The sequence below is a fragment of the Neopelma chrysocephalum genome, unplaced genomic scaffold (genome assembly GCF_003984885.1).
Source record: "Neopelma chrysocephalum unplaced genomic scaffold, ASM398488v2 Primary Assembly neopelma1_59, whole genome shotgun sequence".
NCBI classification, from domain to species: Eukaryota; Metazoa; Chordata; class Aves; order Passeriformes; family Pipridae; genus Neopelma; species Neopelma chrysocephalum.
In genome coordinates this window covers 21,333,902-21,350,188 of record NW_020897714.1, presented here as the reverse complement: position 1 = coordinate 21,350,188, position 16,287 = coordinate 21,333,902, and the positions used below count along the sequence as shown (strand labels likewise).

General features: G+C 38.9%; 1 protein-coding gene across 1 annotated transcript in view; it reads left to right on the top strand.

The window, feature by feature from the left end:
* Window positions 1–16,053, top strand: part of CRY1 (cryptochrome circadian regulator 1) — a 40,407-nt gene extending 24,354 nt beyond the window's left edge. Inside the window, exons 3-14 of the mRNA XM_027680404.1 lie at window positions 4,587–4,729; window positions 5,332–5,516; window positions 6,066–6,154; window positions 6,707–6,847; window positions 6,943–7,254; window positions 9,186–9,337; window positions 9,437–9,639; window positions 10,399–10,500; window positions 11,491–11,583; window positions 12,741–12,812; window positions 12,910–13,017; window positions 15,382–16,053. Coding sequence (XP_027536205.1) covers window positions 4,587–4,729; window positions 5,332–5,516; window positions 6,066–6,154; window positions 6,707–6,847; window positions 6,943–7,254; window positions 9,186–9,337; window positions 9,437–9,639; window positions 10,399–10,500; window positions 11,491–11,583; window positions 12,741–12,812; window positions 12,910–13,013 — 1,596 coding nt within the window. The 3' untranslated portion in view covers window positions 13,014–13,017; window positions 15,382–16,053. The remainder of the gene's footprint in view (window positions 1–4,586; window positions 4,730–5,331; window positions 5,517–6,065; window positions 6,155–6,706; window positions 6,848–6,942; window positions 7,255–9,185; window positions 9,338–9,436; window positions 9,640–10,398; window positions 10,501–11,490; window positions 11,584–12,740; window positions 12,813–12,909; window positions 13,018–15,381) is intronic.
* The last annotated feature ends 234 nt before the right edge of the window (window positions 16,054–16,287 follow it).

The window sequence follows — 16,287 nt, the reverse complement described above, 5'->3', positions numbered from 1 at the left end:
TTGCTGCTTGCAACTGCTCAGATATTCAAGCTTGTTAGATTTGTCTGCCAAACTTAGTTTGATTGCATTTAAATAGGGGCAAAGATCTTGCTGCTGTTATGTTGCCATCTGTGTTTGAGCAACATGTGAAAAATTTTCTTAAATACTTCAGTGGCTACTTGGACAACTCCTGTTTCAGATCTTGCTGCTAGGCTGATCTTTCTATGCCTAACAGCATTGGATTGCCATATTTTCAGAATATTAATTTTAGTGCCGAGAAGATAATGCATACAGCAATCAAAAAAGAACATTCACATCTGTCTATGTCTTGTGGTTCCTCAAATTACCAAAAAGTGTCTTTATCATTGGTTCACTGAGGGGAAACCAGGACATTAGGACATCCTCTATCCTCAAATAAGTTATTGAACCTCTTGAGGACTTCTTCACTTCTGGCTGAAGCCTACCTGGAGTATGCATCTACCTAATGTAATTAATCTCGCAGGTTCTTTTGCCAGAGCAGTAGCTTTACATCAGGCACTTGCAGTGCAGTGAAGGGCTTATAATACTGAACCAAGGTTTTCAGATCATCCTCATTAAATGTCTCAAACAAGAGCAGTGATTCTGATCCTGAAGAACGAACACGTGTGGACAAGATGAGTTCAGTTAAGTTTGGCTGGGAAAAGATAGCTTTAGTTAAGTCATGGTAGGAGATAGTGGAATTTCTGTAGAGCCTGGTGTCAGAGGTCTTATCACAGGTGCCTGCATATGTGGATTCCCTGGGAATGAATGTATCACAGCCATGTTTTGGTAAGGGTTTCCTTTTCACAGGCTGAAGGACAATTCCTTCAATAGGCAGAGCACTGATCTTTGTCCTTACAAAAGGCCTCAAACACCTTAAGGCTCTTTCATGCCAGTCAAGTTTTGGTTGGTTCACAGAATCACAGAACATGCTGAGTTGGAAGGGACCCAGAAGGATCATCGAGTCCAACTCTTGGCCTTGCACAGGACTATCCCCAAGAGTCACACCATGTGCCTGAGAATATCAGCCAAATGGTCCTTGAAGTCTGTCAGGCTTAGTGCTGTGACCACTTCCCTGGGGAGCCTGTTCCAGTGCCCAGCCACCCTCTGGATGAAGAACACTTTTCTAATATTCAACGTAAACCTCCCCTGACACAACTTCAGGCCATTCCCTTGTGCCCTGTCACTAGTCACCATAGAGAAGAGATCAGTGTCTGCCCCTCCTCGTCCTCTCACGAGGAAATTGTAGACTGTGCTGAGTTCTCCCCTCAGTCTCCTCTTCTCTAGGCTGAACAGACCAAGTGACCTCAGCCGCTCCTCATACGACTTCCCCTCAAGGCCCTTCACCATCTTCATTGTCCTCCTTTGGACACTCTCTAACAGCTTAATATCTTCCTTATATTGTGGTGCCCAAAACTGCACACAATATTCAAAGTGAGGCCACCCCAGTGCAGAGCAGAGCGGGACAATCCCCTCCCTCGACTGGCTGGCGAAGCTTTGCCTGATACCCCCCAGGACACAGTTGGCCCTCCTGGCTGCCAGGGCACTGCTGACTCATATTCAACTTGTGGTCGACCAGGACCCCCCAGATCCCTTCCCATGGCACTGCTTTCCAGCATCTCATTCCCCAGTCTGTCTGTACATCTGGGGTTGCCCCATCCCAGGAAAGAATCCGACACTTTCCCCTGTTGAACTTCATATGGTTGATGATTGCCCAGCCCTCCAATTTGTCGAGGTCTCTCTGCCTTCAAGGGAATCAACAGCTCCTCACGATTTTGTGTCATCTGCAGACTTGCTTAGAATCCCTTCCAGTCCTGTGTCCAAGTCATTTATGAAGATGCTGAAGAGCACAGAGCCCAAGATGGAGCCCTGTGGAACCCCACTAGTGACAGGTCACTGGTCTGATGTTACCCCATTCGTTATCACCCTCCGTGCTCGACCTATGAGCCAACTGCTCACTCACCACACAATGTCTTCATCCAGCTGTGTGCTGGACACTTTGTCCAGAAGGATCCTATGCGAGACTGTATTGAAACCTTTACTGAAATCCAAAAAGATGACATCAACTGGCTTCCCTTGATCAACTAGGTGGGTTCCCTTGTCATAAAAGGAAATCAGATTGGAGAAGCAGGACTCTGCTCTCATGGAGGTGTGCTGACTGTGACCGATGTCAGCATTATCTTTCAGGTGTTTTTCAGTACCTCGCAGAATAATCTTCTCCATAACTTTCCCAGGCACTGAAGTAAGACTAACCAGCCTGTAGTTTCTGGGGTCCTCCTTCTTGCCCTTCTTGAAAATCAGGACAACATTCACCAGCTTCCAGTCAGCTGGAAGCTCTCTGGATTCCCAAGACTGCTCAAAAATCAAGAAAGGTTTTTGTGATTACATCAGCCAGCTCTTTGAGGATTCTAGGATGAATCCCATCAGGCCCCATAGATTTGTAGGGATCCAGCTGGAACATCAGACCCCTCACAATTTCAAGGTTGATTGGGAGTTAATCATTCTTGCACTCATGTCCTCCAGCTCAGGGCACTGAGACTCCCTTGGTCCATCATCCGTGTTGAAGACAAAGGCAAAGGAAGTGTTAAACACCTCTGACTTGTCTCTGTCCCTGTTTGTGAGGTGACCATCCTCATGCTGTAAGGGGCCAATGATATTTCTATATTGCCTATTGCCATTCATATATTTGAAAAATCTCTTTTTATTGTCCCCCACATTCTGGCCAACTTCAACTCCAGCTAAGCTTTGGCCTCACGGATTTTCTCCCTGCAACAGCAAGCAGCTGAATTCTTCCCATGTCACTTGACCATGCTTCCACTGGGCATATACCTTCCTTTTTTGCCTTATTTCCAAGAGAAGATCCCTGCTCAGCCAAGCGGGCCTTCTGCCTCGCCTACTCGACTTCTGACATTTGGGAATTGCCTGCTCCTGTGCCCTTAGGAGGTGATGTTTGAAAAGTGACCAGCACTGATGGACCCTAGCACCTATAAAAACGTTTTCCCAGAGGGTCTTACTTACTAATTCCCTGAGCAGCCTGAAGTCTGCTCTCCTCATGTCCAGAGTTGAGGTTTTGCTAGCACTTTTCCTTCTGTCAACAGAGATTTTAAACTCAATCACCTTGTGCTCGCTGTGGCCAAGACAGCCACCAATCTCCACTTTGCTCTTGCCTCATTCTCTTCAATTTGTTCTGGGCTGCTCTCTGGCTCAGTAAAGGAAATAGAATTGGAATAATCACTAATTTTTTGAACACATCAAGTTGCTAAAAGCATCCAGCAGTATGTGCAAAATGATTTGTGTCCATACTACTTCTAATTGTCTAGCTCGTGGTGATGTGATCAGGGTGTATTCACATTACATAGCACTTGTCTCAGAGTTCCTTGACTCCTTTCAGAACATGACTCTGGCTCTTGGACACATTTTTTATGGTCTTCTTTTCAATATGCCAGAGGAAATAAAGATGTAGAAGACTATCTGCTGCAACAGTGGTTTTACATTATGAAATGGGAAATAAACTCCTACACCCATGATGGTGTAGGAGTTTGCTTGAGGATTCAAGGCCTACTGGGTTAGCCTTGGCAGACTTGAGGATGGACACAGCCCAGCCTTCTTTCAAAGAACCAGCACTCCTTGGAATTGCCTACCCTTGGGGCTGGGCTTCATCTAGGAGAGAGCTAGAGTTTGGAAATGAAATAGCACCCCAGGTGAACAGCGTTGAGTGCCCTTGTCTCATTAGTGTAAATCCAATTCTCTGAAATACTCTGACTTGTGTATTTAAATCAAGTGATTAAGATTCTGAGGGATTAGAAAGGTATTTCTTTGAGTTCAATTGGCATGATGCCTTTCTAGGATCATTCTGTGCATACTTCAGCTTTCCAATTTTCTACTGTCACAGAAGCTTTAGCCATTAGTTGATCCCATTGTTCACTTCTTTTTTCCCCACCTGTGACTATTGGGCTTAGTAACAGCATCTGTGGCATAAAGGATATTAGACTTCAAGGCATAAGGCACTGTCTTTTTAGGAGACAGCCTTTTTTTTCTTTTTCTAATTGAGAATTTGAAGACTGTCTGAGTGAGGAGTAGGGATTTTGAAAAGGTGAAGAAAGTACATGGTGTTTGGTTTGAGGGCAGGGCGGTATTTCTGCCCTCTGCCCCTGAAACTTCAGTTCTGCTATTGAAGTTGACAGGCACATGTAAAAAGCTTTTCTGCAGAGCAAGGCACTGCTGCTGATCAATGTTCAGAAGGTGTCATCTTTCCCTTCTGTTGTGTCTCTTAAGGTATGTGGATCCTAAAGTTAGAGATGAGTTTTCAAAATTTGCACAGAAGTTGTCCTGTTACTGTGTGCACCCACAGTAATAGAACAGATGGAGGCTTTTTTATGCTCGATTCCTGCTTAGATGCCAAAAAGCTGGACTTTGGTTTTGCTAGTCTGGGTGTCTGAATGTATTTTGGACCTTCCTGTATCTCTGATAACTACCTGCAGATAGTAGCTGGTGTTCCATTCTGCCCCTGTCCTTCCAGTTCTCCTTCCCCTCACCCTCCATCATGCAGTTGAGTTGCTGAAGGACCACATTTTTGGTTTGTGTTGTAGGAGTGGAACATTGCAAAACTTTCAATTGAGTATGATTCTGAACCATTTGGGAAGGAAAGAGATGCAGCTATTAAAAAGCTGGCTAGTGAAGCTGGAGTGGAGGTCATTGTTCGGATTTCCCACACATTATATGACCTAGACAAGTAAGTTACCATTACCTCTGATTTTAAAAAGAAAAAAGAAAAACTTAAGAGTTTTATGTAGTATTTGTTTAGGTATTGTGTGCTATTTCTACACAGAGCACTTTATAATTAGAGAAACTACAAATTTGGTTTATGTTCCTTTTCATCCATCCAAATTTTATTATATACTGAGTAGAATTTGGAACTCCAAAGAATTATATGTAACTGTATCTGAAATGCAGTTTTAATTTGGGGTTCTTTTGAATATAATGTTTATGTTAATTAATTGTTTATTATTAGTTTATTATTTCTTTTATTATTTGTCTTTTATTTCTTTGCCTTGAACTGTCCATGTTCATTACTTCCTCATTCATGAGGAATGAAGAAAATTGACTCGGTTATAAACAGTTAATTTATGTCTCCCTAGAGGGGAAAAAAGATGGTAAAATTAAAGTTCAAAGTGTCTGGATTACCATGTGTATCTGTGATTTTTATATAGCACGCTGGAGGAAGATAAAGAGATATTTCTCTGTGTGTATTGCTGTGTATATTTTATAAAACAAAATGTTTAAATACTATTATCTGACATGCCCCTTTGCTTTTTTTCTTTTTCTTTAATCCAGAATAATAGAGTTAAATGGAGGGCAGCCTCCTCTTACTTACAAGCGATTTCAGACCCTCATTAGTCGAATGGAACCACTGGAGATGCCTGTGGAGACCATAACCCCAGAAGTAATGAAAAAATGTACTACTCCAGTTTCTGATGACCATGATGAGAAATACGGTGTGCCATCGCTTGAAGAGCTGGGTATGTTCTAGGATTGCTTTGACATTATGAAACAAGAAAGATGTAATCTACCACTTAAAATAACAATGAGAGAGATCCTACTTGTGGTTAATTGTTATACCGATACAGTTATGACATACAAAAGGAACAAAAAAGGATCATCAACTCCATAAATTAAAGTAAAATAGTTGTAGTTTTGGTTACCCTGCATATTGCAAAGCTGAGAACTTGAAAATAATTCAGAAAATGATAGAAAGGTCACATTTTACCAAAAAAAAAAAGCCCCACAGAAAAAGTGGGATTGAAGTAAGACCATTCAGCATGTAAAATTTCTAATGTATATTAATGTAGGTGTAAAAGTAAAAATTTAATTTTGCTGCAAGTTAGAGGTATTGGATGTGCTTTGAGAAGATTTGGTTACATCCTGTTTTAAAACTTGTACTTTTACATGTGTCCAACTTAGGGTTTTTCTCAAGATGCAGTAAAATAGTCAAGTATCAATATGCTAGAATTTCGTTGCCCTACAGGATAAGCAAACAAGGAATTTCTTTGTTTCAATTTGTCTTTCAGGATTTGATACAGATGGTCTGCCTTCTGCAGTATGGCCAGGGGGAGAAACAGAAGCTCTCACACGATTGGAAAGGCATCTAGAACGAAAGGTGTGCTTCAGATCATCGCAAGTTCCAAGTATCTGGGAAACATAGTTACTCTTTGCTATGAAATGTAAAGGGATTTGGACAAGTCCTGTTAAAAAAAAATCTAACCCACAAACTTCAGGCCTCAGTATAATGATATAAATAAATAGTTTGTTTCTTAGTTTTAGAAGATGATAAGAGGTTGTCTTTGAATTTTAGAGAAAGTCTGTTTTACTATTTTATACTAAAAAGAATTTTTTTTTTGAGGTAATTTTATTTGAAACATACTACTTATAATTTTGAAGGGGAATTCCTCTGAAAGCTAGTTTGGCTAGGTTTCCATTGTATTTAAAAGAAAGGGACAGATAGGTCTGGAAGACAGTTCATGCCTTCTGCATTAAGATGAATTACCTTCCAGAGGTTCCACTGATTCAGAAGGAACCCCTGGATGTTGTAGGTGACATGATCATCTGTGCACTGTTTGGATTTGGTTATAGACAGTGTATGATTTCTCCCTTTATGAGTTGCTACATAGTCTGTAGTATGATATTGCTGTGTGGCTTTTGTCTTCTTAAGGCTTGGGTAGCAAACTTTGAAAGACCACGAATGAATGCAAATTCCCTTCTGGCAAGTCCTACAGGGCTTAGTCCCTACCTCCGCTTTGGCTGCTTGTCCTGCCGTCTGTTTTATTTCAAGTTAACGGATCTGTACAAAAAGGTAGGATTTCTGTGTAGTCAGCTGCATATTCTTAGATGCCATGATTTTCCTCTACTTATCCTAATAAAATGTTTTTCTTTAATGATGATCTTCAGGTAAAAAAGAACAGCTCCCCTCCCCTCTCCCTCTATGGCCAGCTGTTATGGCGTGAGTTTTTCTACACAGCGGCAACTAACAATCCACGGTTTGATAAAATGGAGGGGAATCCTATCTGTGTTCAAATTCCATGGGATAAGAATCCTGAGGCTTTGGCCAAATGGGCGGAAGGCAGGACAGGTTTTCCGTGGATTGATGCAATTATGACACAGCTTCGTCAAGAAGGTTGGATTCACCACTTAGCCCGGCATGCTGTAGCATGCTTTTTGACTCGAGGTGACCTCTGGATTAGCTGGGAAGAAGGAATGAAGGTATTTCTTATTCTTGAATTTCTTAAAGTGCCTATTAGGGTTTCCGATTGTCATTCTAGAATTGTTATGTGCCGTGTAAGTTGAAATTTAAACCTTAAATTGTGGACAAAACTAAATCAGTTCTGATAAACCAGTCGTGCTGAAATTTTGCCTCTCGAATGCGCCCTTTTATTGGAATATTAAAGTGTTTCTTGCAGTCATAATAGGTCTGAAATTCTTTTTAATTTGAGATTTCCTCCTAAATCTTGGCAAATAAACATGGATTACTATTGATTTTTTTTTTCAATCATTTTGTGTGAACAATTGCTGTTCACATCTTGCATCTGCTTCCCTGCAAAGGGAAAGCACTATGAGAATTAAAAGGAGAAAACTAAAAGCTGAGAATGTCCTTTCAGCAATTTCTGTCCTTTTGCCCAGTGTTAAAAGTGTGAGTAAGAGCAACATGATTTGGCTGAAGGTTCAGTGCAATTAATTCTATGCAAGTATCTAAGAGATGCTGAAGTTCAAATTTAAAATGTCAGTCTTCTGAAGAAAACAATGGAATAATTTAATCTCGGCCTTTGAATCAGTGTTACATTTTCAGAAAGGTAGCACATCTTTTACTGAGCAATCATAATCAATGAAAATCTGATAATCAAACAATTGGTTTTTTAACCTAAAAAAGAACTTACTTGCCATCAGGATTCTGACCTCATATTTATATATGTGTATACTCTTAGGAAATTTTATCTTCCTTAAATCAGTTGTAAGCAAACATCGTTCGTTTAAAAATAAATTGATTACACAACAAAATAAGCTGCTTTAGGAATCTTCCTTTTGCAGTTCATAGATAGAGACATCAAAGATGCCTTTTACATAGGTAAGTCAGCCAACAACAAAGCTGCGTAATACAGATAAATGACAACTTGTTCCTCCTTTTGCAATAATACAGATATATGGAGGGCCCAGACTTGTACAGTGGTCCATAGCTTGCAAAAGTTAATCTGGCCTTCCACGTGATGTTATTTCCAGAGTCTTATTACATGGCAGCATCTAGTGGAACAACTGTGTGCTAACACTTAATGCCTGAAGATCTTGTTGCATTATGAGTCACTTTCTATTTAAAATGTTTTTTGAAAATGTCTTTAAGATTAATCTTATTTTTTCAAAACAAACTGTTTTTTCCAAATAGTTGCAGTTATTTAAACAAAGATACTTTTGTAACACTTATTCAGTGTATACTGTGGAATGAACGCCCTATTGAATATATGGAGGGAGATTATTGTTTAATGGTATCGTCTTATTTTGACTTTGCATAGGATTAATATTAGTGGAAGTTGGATGGCAGTAGTAAGACGTTGAGGCATGAAGAAAGATGATGGTTACTTTGGAATTTAAGAATGCATCCTCAAAACTGTGACTTACTAGATTAACTATTGGCCTTCAAGAACATAACTTCTGAATGTTTGTGTTACTCTGAAACTCTTGAATTCTACTCATGGGATTCCTCACATAGTGAAAGCGTGCAAGTTGAGGTATTCAGACCAACAATTTAAATTTGTACTTTGTACCTTCCCTGTTTTCTGGAAGTTTGCAAAGCTTACTCAATTGTGATGTGATGAAGCAACTCTTCTGAAAACAGCAAATGCCACTTGCAAGCAGTCAGGCCATCCTTTGGGGATTTATTTTTCAAGGCTGTGTTTGTGTAAGAATGTGTAGCTTTTTGAGATGTTTACAAGTTTGCTTACAGGTTAAAAGCCCGTTCTTGAATTATTTTTTTCTTTTCTTCTTGAGTTTAGCATTTAGGTAAGTATTCGCAGTTGCATACTGAGCATTCTGTTTATATTGCCAGGTAAGAAAGAGCTGAAATCAGAAACTCAGGAAAAAATAATGAAAAAGGTGTCTTGAAGGTGTGTCATGTTCAGACTAACTTGTTGCTCTAATTTCTTAAGGTGTTTGAAGAGCTGTTACTTGATGCAGATTGGAGTGTGAACGCTGGAAGCTGGATGTGGCTGTCCTGCAGTTCCTTCTTTCAGCAGTTTTTTCACTGCTACTGTCCAGTAGGTTTTGGCAGAAGAACAGACCCAAATGGGGATTATATCAGGTAACTCCCAATACAGAAATTGCAGTGATTGATTCATGGATGTTACTTATAATGTCAAGTAGCTTTATACTTAACGTGACCTTTTTATTATTTTTTAAGACGTTATTTGCCAGTACTTAGAGGTTTCCCTGCAAAATACATCTATGATCCTTGGAATGCCCCAGAGAGCATCCAGAAGGCTGCAAAATGTATCATAGGAGTTAATTATCCCAAACCAATGGTAAACCATGCAGAGGCAAGCCGTCTGAATATTGAGAGGATGAAACAAATCTACCAGCAGCTTTCACGATACAGAGGACTGGGTATGGTTATAGACTATTAGCTTTATTTGAAAATTTCTCTCATCTTCTAGCAATTAATAATTTAGTCCCATGACAGTGGTAATAAGGTGTAAGCTCGGAGTGGTGACCAGGATTGTGTATCCAAATAAATGAAAATACTATATGTAATCAAGAAAGGAAAGAAGCTTGAGGGGAGTGCCTCTTTCCAAATATTACCCTGATTTTTTTTCTGTGGGTTTTTGGAAGTATTTTGGTTAAACTGGGCCTTCTGTGCATTCTGATACTCTTGTATAGATAGGTTTTAATATCAGTGATTAGAAATTTAATGTGGTTCAAAACTTCAACCATACTGTATTTGCATTTGCAATTGGTGTTGCTTGAATAGGCATCAATGCATCCCCTGGTATCATTCTTCCCCTTTGCTCTGAGAGGTAAACCATGTGCATTTGTACTGCTCAGAGCAAGGTGTGAGCAGAGAGTATGTTCAGGTATTGGATATTGAATCAGGATGCTTTGCACTGTAATGGAACATATCGAGTGCATGTAACTAAGAAATATTGGAAAAGTTATGCAGAATATTATGTAGAAAAGTTGTGTAAATGTGAACTAAAATTACTTGGCAAGATCCCAGAAGCAGGCAAGACAGAGAGGTGTTCTCCTTTTATAAAAGTAAACCACTCAAGGTGAGGGGGGGAAATAGCTATCATGAGGAAAAAAGCATGCTATGCTTACTCTGGTTTTTTTGCTGTATTTCTTTATATATTTTATTTTGTTGCCTAGGTCTTCTTGCAACAGTGCCTTCTAATCCAAATGGAAATGGAAATGGTGGCCTAATGGGCTATTCACCAGGAGAAAGCATTTCTGGTTGTGGTAGTACAGGAGGTCAGTCAAATTCTTTTAAAACATAGAATTATTGGAATGGAACCACACAAACTTCTATGATGCCCTTGCCATTATGAATTATAAGAAAGAACTGTTTCCACAGGACAGTTTTGAGTGCAAGTCACAAACATTTTCAGATTTACTCACTGTTTGATAGTATTTGTATAGAGACATCTTCAAATTATTTTTAATTTCAAATATGTAAGAAGTTTTAACCTGTTTTCTTCCTCTCTAAAAATTACTTATTAACATGTATCAAACAGTTTGATTTTTTTCCTAGAAGCATCCTGACACTTATAATAAGGAGTGACTTGTGAACTTTCAAGTCAAAACTTTGAACTTGTACAGTTTTCTGATGCTGGCATTAGATTGCTTACTGGAATTCATTGCTACTAAAAAAAAATAAGAACAGGATTAAGATTGTATTAATCTATGGTGCGTCTTAAGTATTATGTACACCTTGGACTCTTCATTGTACAGGGATACAGCAGAACTGAAAATTTGCTGGGTTTATATTTTCTGTAGGCTTTAGTCAAGGTTAGAAGCACATGGTGGAAGAAGACTGAGCTTATTGTTCTTAGCCAGAACAGTTCCTCTTGAAGATTTAAAGTCTAGACTCCTTAAAGCTGGGTGCTTGAACTTTTATAAGTTCAAGAGATTTAGAAGACAAGAAGGGTTTAGTTTTAAAAAATTGACATTATGTGCACTCTTTTCTCCTTCATATACACTGAAATGTAAACATGTACTTATACTTTTCACATCAGAAAATGTATTCCTTTTGTAGCAGGTTACAGTGTATTCATCTGAATTTGGAAAGACAAAAGCATTAGAGCTTTGGACCCGTTTTGGGGTGGTTTGAAAAAAAAAAAAAAAGGCCACAGTAAGAAGTCTACCTCTTGAAGAGAGGGGAACACCCCCCCCCCCCATTTTAAATTCCAAAACTGGAAGTGTATCTTCTGTTATGTTTAAGTCTTTTCCCTGCCTCTCCAGGAGCTCAGCTGGGAACTGGTGATGGTCATACAGTTGTTCAGTCATGTGCCCTGGGAGACTCTCATGCAGGAGCAAGTGGAATTCAGCAGCAAGGTATTATGGCAGTGCCTGTCTGTAGAGGATCTCCGAATCCTTGCAACTGTGGAAAACCAGGCAAAACATCAAAATAGCATGGATAGATTTTGGGTGATAGTTGCTGTCTACAACGTGAACTGGCCTTGTTTCTGTTCTTGAAAGATAAAAATTATTTCTTAGAGTCAACTTGCTTGTCTTGTCACTTTTATCTCTAAAGTGAGCAGTGTTTGTATGTTTTGAGTAGGAGGGATCACAAGTGTGACTAAACAAAAATTAATAAACGTTATCCTAGGCTACTGTAAATGAAAGATACTGAAAAAAAGAAGTCCACCTTGTGTATTGGATAGCAAAATTTATATGTTATCTTTTCTTGGATTTCACTACCACTCTTTCCGTATATAGTCAATTTCCATAGTTTTGTGTAGATATTTTCATATTGTGGAAGCAAATTTTTGTTAATTTAACTATACAGAATCTTAAGCTGTGGTTTGTGATAGATCAAAGTTGCAATCAAATTTAACACAACTATTTTTCCTTGCAGTCGTAACAGAGGTGATGTGTTTACTGATCACGAAGTACTGTAATCTGTGTTTTGTTTAAGCATCCAGAACGTAACCGGAACACCGCAACTGTTCAGAACAAGAAACCTTGCAACTGCTTCTGCTAATGGCACTATTTATGCAGAACACTGAGTTTCAAGGTTGCCAGTAGATAGTTTACATGAATCAGAAGAAAGTTTGCGTCTTTCTTTTAAGTTACACTTGCTTTTTTTATTTTTCTACAACTAAGATTCACTAGTATTGCAATAACAAAATAATAAAGAGGATGAGGAGACTTGGCAGAAGTAATGTTAAAATTTATTACAACTTAATTAAAGTGTTTGGACATATAAACATTCTGCTTGTTTCAAATATAATGCACAAATATGTAGGCACTTAATGTTCACTCTGCATAAATAAGTGCATATATATTTAACTGCCGTGGGCTGCCGTGAGGCTTATTTTTCTTTTGCGTAAGAACTATTCTGCATTCAGGATGGTTTCTGGCAAGATTTTTTTTGAAGATGGAAAATAAATCAATTGGCTCCTTTTTGTTGTTGTAAAGAACATAATTGTACACTTGCTTGCAGTTCTAAATTTTACTTATTATAATAAATATCTACTGTATCTGAACAGGTTACTGTCAAGCAAGTAGTATCTTACACTATGCTCATGGAGACAATCAGCAATCACACTTATTGCAAGCAGGTAATTTAAACAACAACAAAAAAAACCCAAACCACTTTTCCTGAATATATAAAGGTGCAATAGAGTCTTAATGTAAATACTGATTTTAAATTATCAGGAAGAACGGCCCTTGGTACTGGCATTAGTGCAGGGAAACGCCCAAATCCAGAAGAAGAGACTCAGAGCGTTGGACCAAAAGTCCAGCGACAGAGCACAAATTAAACTGGTAAGATCTGAGACACCTTAAAGTTATCAAATTTCTGTACAGATTTTGTGTCTATGATAACATTCATGTCACTGCAGTGCACAGGATCCTAAATTATTGCTGTGAATATTTCTGTTCCAGGTACTGTACAAACAAACAGTACAAAATCCTGGCTCTAAGGGAGTTTGTGAACTATGAAATAGGAAGTAGTTACAAAAATAGAGCCAGACCAAAGATTATCAGACACAGATCCAGGTGTTAATGACAGGGAGATGGATAGACTGTGGTTTTACATGTTTAGCAGAGCTGCTTAAGTAGCTTCACTTACCCTCTGCTCCCGCATCTCACCCTGAGTTGTGCCAGTAGTACTGTTTGTGTGAATGTATGGTGACCTGAATCAGAAGACTAAGGCAACTTACAAGGAAAAGCTCATGGCCTGAATTAGAGTTTTAGACATACAAGTGGACTAAGCAGAACATGTTCTAGAGAGAGACTGCCAAAAACCTGCAAAATGCTGGTGTAGTTACTGTATGCGAAGATGTAGGTACAAATATGATTTGAAGATGTGAGCATTTGTCATTGGTCTGTAATTGAAGCAGGATACTCAGATTGCTGAAGTTTGTCAAGCTGTGGAGAAAAGGACTTGAGTTTGAAGAAGGAGGCATTGTAGATAGATACACACAAACAGGTGTGAAAATATATAGAGAGAAGCGGTAAATTGGAGAAGGAGTTTGCTATGTGTAAAATAGCATAGAGAAGATAACTGGATTTTGTGTTTTGGATAATGTTACTTGGGGATAGGACAGAGAAAAGAGAAAACCAAAGATGTTATATCCCCTCCCCAGTGAGCTTGATTTGAGAGGAACAAGGAAGATGACCTGAAAAGAATTAAGACTAAGTTAAGGTAAAGAATTGGCCCATCTTCGCGAATGAAGATTTGGGGAAAGGTCTTTTACCTTTCCAGCCTGCGCAATGGATTTTTTAGGTGAGACACAGCCTGCGCTGAACTGAGCCCACCCTTTAATCCTAAGGTTCATCTGCTGGGGCCAAGCAAGCTTGGACAATGGCAGTGAGGTCCTCAGGACGTAGGTTTGTTTAGAGTGTCCTTCTCATAGATGGATGGCCTCACAGGGCTAACGGGTTCCATCTGCCCGGGAGGGACTGGGAATTGAACCTGGGTTGCAGCAGTGAGAGTCCTGCATGCTAACCACTAGGCCACCAGGAGTCCCTGAGTTAAAGAATTATTGCTTAGGGGAAAAGCCAAAGAATGGAGGACTGTCTGAAGCAAGAGGAGACAGGATTTAAAACTAGGAGTGTGGCTGCGTGGATTAAAGGTTATTGAGATGTCATTCCATCCTTATCTTTTTTTTAAAAAGTAAGTGGAGAGTTGGTCATTATGGAGTTTGAAGAAAAGTAAGACTAGCACAACAGGTGAGATAATAGCACATGGAGAAGCTTTGTTGGAATTGGAAGATAGGGATTCCATAGAGCAAGTATAGGAGATGCATTCAGCATCTCTAGAGGTAAAAAGGGAAATTCAGTCTACTTCAAGTGGATTTGACAGCAAGATCTAATTTTGCTTGTTATGTGGTGTCAGCATTTTGTTGAAGTTACTGTGGTGCATTATGAACAATTGTGTTGTAGTGATTTGATTCAGTGCAGAACCACAACATTGTTTCCATAATGCTGTCAATTGAAGAAGTGAGGTGAGACCTTAGTGATTGATCCATCTGCTGTTTTCTCACATACTGGAAGCCCTGTAAACTGTGCTTCTATGTTCTCAAGCTGATTTCTGGTTCTTGGATGGGCCTGAATGGAATGTAATTCCAAGAGAGTCTGTGTTTCAATAGCTGTCTAATCCTTAGTATGTGTAGATTCATTCAGCATCCACGTTTTGTATTGCAGAATTCCTTAGGTGCTCGTGTCTGTGTAGAAGATGTACCCGCAGAGCAAACGTCTGGTTCCTGTCTAAGCTCTTTTTCAATTGAGAGACAGGTTGGAGGGGTTTCCAGTTTGGCAGAGAAGACTGATTTTGCTAGGGGTGCTCAAAGCATGCTGCAAAAGCATTATAGTCAATACAAAAATCAGCAAGGTCACACTCAAAAACACTGCTGGCAAAAGGACATGCACTTCTAAATAGCACTAAAGTACACAGGCTTGTGTTGGGTTTCTCTTCTTTTTTTTTTTTCTTTTCTCTCCCCCCCCCTCCCTTTTATCCTCTAGGGAGCGAGAAATAAGAATTCTGAGTACTTGGGCTTATAAAATGGGGACAGTGCTTCCTGCACTGAGAAGGGGGGAAAGAATATTGGTCCCTTGAATTACTTCTGCCTTCTTCAAAGACTCACATTAAACTGCTTAAGAATATTTTTTTCTTTTTTCTTGCAGCTTTATTGGAAAAGAAGTTTACCACTCAAAGAACACACGGGACAAAATTCCTGCTACTCTGTATTGGAACTAAAGTGTCGTGAGAGTTCATGTTCTAAAATGACATACTTTTTCATAAATTATTTTCAATTGTTCTCAGTTGATGTAAACAAGTCCAATTTTTGGAATGCATTATTTCTAACTGGCATTTCTATGGTTTTTAACTTTTTAATGACTCTTTCACAAAGGGCAAATTGAGTTTTGTATATAAAGTATTTGGTGAAGAATTTGCTAACTTATTGTAAATATAAATATTCATGATTAGCGATAGACCCATCAATATATTTTTGATAATCTTTCATGTATATGGTAGTAGGAAAAGCTGTAGTGCTGTTCTGTAAAACGGATGAACATAGAAAGTTTTGAAATTTTTAAATTGTTATTATTTTTAGATTCCATACTTGAGCTCTGTATGATCAACTTCATATTTTCACAATGTAAGTGCTTAGGACTGTGTTTAATCAAATACAGTAGAGTTGTAACATGATTTAATCACATCGGTGTATAAAACATATGCCAATTTTAGTCGAGTTGTACAATTCTCATGTATATGTCCAGTCCTTGTATTTCTCAGTTGCCTTGTTCAGTAATGACATACCTTGTTAATAAAAGAAAATTGTATATATAGATACATATGTTTGTCTTGTGTACTCTTATTGCTCCAGTACATATTTCCAAACAAAACTGTTTCACGAAAAAAGGAGGGAACTACACTTTTTAGATGTAATTCAGAAGTGATAAACAATGAACTATGCTTGCTTTCACTTCAAGTTTCATGATACTGAAGCAAAACACTATTCAAATTATCCAGGCCTTCTTCTTGAAACTGCATGCATGTATGTATTCTGAGCATTAAATGTTTTTCAC